The 6,000-nt window shown below is 31.5% G+C and overlaps 1 protein-coding gene across 2 annotated transcripts in view; it reads left to right on the top strand.

Annotated features, from left to right (window-relative positions):
* Positions 1-354, top strand: part of IBR1 (indole-3-butyric acid response 1) — a 147,063-nt gene extending 146,709 nt beyond the window's left edge. For both annotated transcript variants that reach the window (XM_089800112.1, XM_089800113.1), the window contains one exon: positions 15-354. In XM_089800112.1, coding sequence (XP_089656238.1) covers positions 15-164 — 150 coding nt within the window. In that variant the 3' untranslated portion in view covers positions 165-354. The remainder of the gene's footprint in view (positions 1-14) is intronic.
* Positions 355-6,000: the final 5,646 nt, after the last annotated feature.

A 6,000-nucleotide genomic window follows, 5' to 3' on the forward strand; every position in this document is an offset into this window, starting at 1 on the left:
ATTCATTTTGGCAGAAAAAGGCCATTGAAGAGAAAACTCTACTTGGCAGGCTGGGAAAAACAAGCGACATGGCTTCGGCTGTTGCCTTTTTAGCATCCACTGATGCATCGTACATTACAGGAGAAACACTGGTTGTAGCTGGAGGAGTACCGTCAAGGCTCTAAATTTGAGCTATTAGTTTTTCTGCAAGTTATTTAATGTTAAAATGTTTGGAGAATACTTCACTGCATAGATGACAATTTGTACAAACTTGGCATACATTGTAACAATTTTTTTTAAAATATGCAATAAATTGCCAACTACATTTTGGATGGAAGCATTATTACTTTAATACAAGTTGCTGCATTTGATAAATGCTATTCCAAGTATTTTTTTATAATGTATGATTATATTGTCTGATATTTTTGTTTTGCTGACATTAAATGGAATAAGTGAAATGTTGATAGGAACCATGCCGAGAAGGAAGAAAACCTTCTAGATAGTTTGAATTCAATTGCATGAACAATCATAATGAATTTTATAGCCAACTGATCAGTATATATTCAAATTATGAAATGATCACAACTGCTGCAATTGTTCACATTTTCATAATATTAGATTCTCTTTCTGGTTAGTTTTATGTAATATGCTGTCAATTGGAAAGGTACATTACTTAGATTATTTCAACTGAATTATTTCCAGTGATAGTTTTTAAACCTGAAAGTTTTGTCAGATTTTTTAAGATTAATTTTATGGGGCTCATCACATTCTTATGATTACCATATAATCTTTGAAACTTATGTAAGCAAAGTTGAGTAGTAATATTTTCTTTGGTGTTAAAAGTGATTTACGAGGAAGCATGCCACATTTTTTCTTTGTTCCTAATCCTAGTATTGGGGTGCTTTTTAATATTAACTAATAACATTGCAAGTGCTTGTTTCATAGATTTTGTGGAATTCGTGATAGGATCAAATCATTGGAATAGAAACCACAAGTAGAGAACTCCTTCCCCTTATAAAAAATGGTCCAATCATACAAGCGTGTCAAACTCGTGAGCTCGGGAGGGCTTAAATCCAAGTGGGCCTCAAGGCTTATCACTTTAATCAAGTAGTTGTGACCAAGTAGCCTTTACCTCAATGACACAATTTGGGATAACTACTGGAAGACACTAGGGTGGACTTGGTTTCATAAAATGGTTGCACTTGACCAAAGCTTGGTCACAGATTCAAATCCCTCGCTTGTGTTGGGGGGATTGTTGCAAGGTTTGCACCCTTGGTCTCCTTGTTCAACACAAAATTTGGGTTTGTGAAACAGGTTAATCACCTATTGTGGATTCTATAACTCTAGTGCTTATATTATGCATTGACATGATCAATCTTTTGGTACAATGACAATCACACTTGTAAGAAGTGTATCTTATGATGTACACATGAAGAAACCATCCACCACACTAGGGCACCTGGAAGGACACAAACAAAATTTAGTAAGTCGTGTGAATAATTTTGTTATTGTAAAACACAGTTAACTCACTTGGGTCATGTAACATTAGTTTGAAAAGTCCCTTAAAGTTTCCTAACATTCTTTTTCCTCTATTCTACGTTAGTTCATTTATTTTCTATGTTAAGTTTGAACATACTTTAAAAGTAGCATATTTTTTATTCCTCACTATCCTTTCGAAAGTAGATATATTCACAATGAAGAATAACATAACATTTATTTTTCTATATGGAGATAATCCCCAAAAGTGAACATATTATTTATGACATTTTGTATTTTGTATTTTACTCTTATTAACTTTCATAGGAGAGAGAAGGATACAGATTTAACTCATTCCACCGTAAACTATAATTATCATTTTCTCCCTTTCTAAAGAATGTATTCATTTCATTTCTTATTTCAGATTTAGTCTAAGAAGCACAAAGATCAACTTTCATTACATAATGGTCTTGCTTATAGTAAATTTAACATCATTTGCTTTCCTTTGAAATTTCCAAACATAAAAGAGGGATATAATAGTTCTTTTCTATTACAGCATGTGTACATTCATAATGCAATTTCCCTTTTATCACTTTCCTAAAACTACCCTCCCAAAATTATAGTGCTTTTCATTGAATAAAATATACATTGAATTACCCTTTTTAGGATTTACATAATTACATTTCATTCTTTACATCAATGAATAATACAATTAGAAAGGATCCTCATCTTCATCCAAAAGCTTTACTTGAACCACAAAAAATATTTGAAATAATTCAACACCCATCCACGTGAAACCATAAATGGTTCACTTCCTCGAACTACGAGATAAGACAACTATTGCTGCTCTTGGAAAACATATACTAAAGAGACAATGTCATTGCATTTGCAACAATCCTGAAAGCATCAATATAGTATCAGAGCAGGTTCCTTTCCCATGCTTGTAAAATTCAATATGGAGACATGTCTCTTGACTCGCATACTACCAACCCTGTGAGATTTTATGAATAATAGAAATGTAGATTTATTTTTTACAGCAATGAATGAAGACACAAAGATGAAAGTGGGTAGATCGTCGATATAATTACAGCAATGAATGCAAATGCAATGTTGATAGAGGTTGTCATTTGGACTCAAACATTTTGTGCATTGTTTCAACGTAGGGAGTGCATGTTGCTAGTGTTTGGTAGAGGTGGACGCAAGTTGTTCGTAACTTGTGTAGGGGACATCTATCCGCTAGGAAGCCCATGGTTAGCATTGAGCAACAATTTGCATGAAGCTGACGCACATTTGGGGTTCCATGTGCCATGTGAGCAGAGAGGGGTGACCCACGGTAGTTCAAGTCTGAATGGAGACTATGTTTTAAAAAGAGGGCACCATTCAAATGTAAATGGGTAGGTTCAGCTAGAGGAGCATGGGGAAACTCCAAGGAACAAACCAAGAAGAACAAGGAATCATGGATTGTAGAAAGATAATATACTACCGTGACACAATTTAGTTAGCACCCAAACAGAGCTTCGCTTGAAAAGGGTTGGTTTTCCTGCAACGTCACATATAACTATCCACCATTAGAAGAAAGAGACCGGCTTGCGTAGTATGTACTATCATAAATGGAGACAACAACAAAGATTAGATAAAGATTTAGGAGTGCATTTCACTCGGCGGTAACCCAACATTCGACCCAACGAAAGTCTTTATGACTGATTTCAATTAGGAATGTTCGGATGAGATCATTCAACGAACATAGATTAGATTAGTAACAAGCAGGCCTGGAATTTGACTGTCACCCTTGCTTGTCATACGCATTTCTTATATATAAATTTCTTATGAGCGTGTGATCATTTTAATGTCTTTCATTATACATTTTATGAAAAATTTTGATTGTCAAATTCATATTTTAAATTAAATAATAATTTAAATATATTTTAAAAAATTTAAAAATTTAATAACAATTTAAAGAAATTAAGATATTATGAATTTAAAATTATAGTTTTGTAATATTTGTATAAGTCACAAATTTAGAATGGATTTCTAAAAAGCATATTTTTTTTTTCTATACAAAGTATCAAATTAATTAAGGAAGTTTCTAAGTTCATAGCATGCTTCATTCTATCTTAAAGATATTCAAATTACACACACACACACACACACACACACACACACTTACACACACTTTATTAAATAATATATTGTACTTGCTTATAATAAAATATTATAGTTTATTAGTAGATTTGAGTGTCATATTTATGGTTTTAGAAAAAAATAACCTTTCAATCGATATGGTCCATCAAATTTTCAGCTTGTCATATATGGCTCAAAAGTGCAAAAATAACCAATATGGGTATCAAATTCCAGGCTTGGGAACAAGAACTCTTTGAGTCCCTGCCTCTTAGCATGAATGTGTGATAAAATTAAAATGAAATCATAAATATTTTTTAATGGTATAAATATAAGGATGAAAGAATAAGTTGAGGAAATTTAATGAGAATGGATGATTATCTAATTGAAGAAAACTTTCTACATTTTTGTTTCAATCATATTGAAATTAACAATGGAATTTTTTGTTTGGATATTTCAAAGGGCCTTCCAGAGAAGGTTTGTTTGAAATCCTCGAGGGGCTCTTGGACCCAAATATTGGATTACAAAGGTATCCCTTCTGAATGTAGAAAATGTCATAAGACAGGTCACATTGCTGCTGTGAAAACTAAATCAAGGCGACCACCTTCCTAGTGGTCAGGGGCATCTTTTGAGCACTACACGATGGTTAAGTCCATGGATGCGCCTCTGGATCCTATGGATGATCCCCATGCAGATGGTCAGTTGGTGCCGGTGATAGCGGAGGATGCCCAAACTCTTGGTCAGGTCCTTGTTTCTTTTCCTACCCTTGCCCTTGTATTAGATGCTCCTCCTGGTCCTATTGGGGGCTAGGACCTTGTTCCCTCTCCTGCTCTTGTCCCTGTATCAGATGTTCCTCTTAGTCTTGTTGGGGTCCAGCTAGCTTCAAGCTCTCCTAGGGAGATTGTTGTTACTTCTGATTCCATTGGGCTCCATTGTTCAGTTTCTTCTGGAGATTGGATTGCTGAGGTAGCTAAGGTGGAGGATGGTTGGACTGTGGTAAAAGGAAAGAAAACAAAGCTATCTGCTCCTCTTTTAGAAATGAACCTTCGATCATGCAAGGGAGGATCTAAAACAAAGGGCAAATTGTGAGCTCCATTGTAGTACCTGGTTCACAATTCGGTCTCTTGCTCTCTAGCAGGGTCTTTGTTTTTGGTTGGTGATAGGGCTTTTCTATCACCTTGCTTACCCTTTGTTTGGGGGTTGACTAGTTTCTCGTTTGTCTGTTGTTCTTTTGCTTTTGTACTTATTGAAAATCTTTAGACTTGTACAGGGTTTCAGGCACCCTTCAAAATCTGTTTTACTTAATAAAAAACAATGAAATTCTTTGTAACAAATTTTCTTTTTAAATTACAATATTTAATTATAAATAGACTTTTCTATCCTCTTAAATGTATATTACTAAATTGGTTTAGATTGTACTAGTCTAATTATTTTTTATTTTTATATCATTTGTATTTTTTATATTATGTTTTGATTATTAAATTAAAATATATTTAAGATAATATCACACTTCACTTTTAACATAATATCATACTTTTTTTTATTTGAAATATTTAATATCTTTATACAACACACCTTAGCCTTTATATTAAATAGAATTTACATCTCATAATTAGTTTTTTTTTTAATTTTAAAATCAATTCTTTATTATTATCATTTTTAATCTAACAAATATCAAAGGCAAGAGCCTATAACACAACATTAACTTGTGAGCTTCTCATGTGGGAGGTCTTGGGTTTGAATTCGCTTAACATATAAATTAAATAATTACAACAACTAACAATAATGAATCCCAGTTTCGGTTGTTTAGCAAACAAAAAGAAATTAACACATCAAAATAATTGATTAGTTTTTTAAGATTTAAAAAAATATAAAATTTAAAGTTAAAGAACAAATCTAAATATTTTAAAATAATAAAATACTTTTGATTAAAATAATAATTAAAAGCTAAATCTATTTTAAAAATATAAAAATTATAAGTTAGTTCTTTTATATACAAGTCGAAATTAAAAATATTTATTCTTCATTTAAGACTTTCTTTAAAAATTACTTTAAAACTACGTTTTACTTCTCAAAATGATAGAACTCTTAAATGTATAAAATTTATAAAATTACTATCTAGTAAATAAATGTTTAGTACACATTTTAAAGTTGTTTATAGTTTATATTTTATATAGTTGAATTTGCACAAATTAATATTGAACATGAATCATTCTATACTATATTGTTAAGATTAAAACATATATGTCATGTTAGTTATTAAATCATTTCTTTTACACATATATTCAAAAACTATTTTTCAAATATCCAAATATTTTATGACAAGATTATAAATATATATAATTTTTATATGATATATTTAAAATTACATTTTATACAATATAAACATTTTACACAATGAAATTCAATCCTCATCCCAAATACGTA

The sequence above is a fragment of the Cupressus sempervirens genome, chromosome 9, assembly GCF_028749045.1.
Source record: "Cupressus sempervirens isolate cs-2001-9-10 chromosome 9, ASM2874904v1, whole genome shotgun sequence".
Taxonomy (NCBI): Eukaryota; Viridiplantae; Streptophyta; class Pinopsida; order Cupressales; family Cupressaceae; genus Cupressus; species Cupressus sempervirens.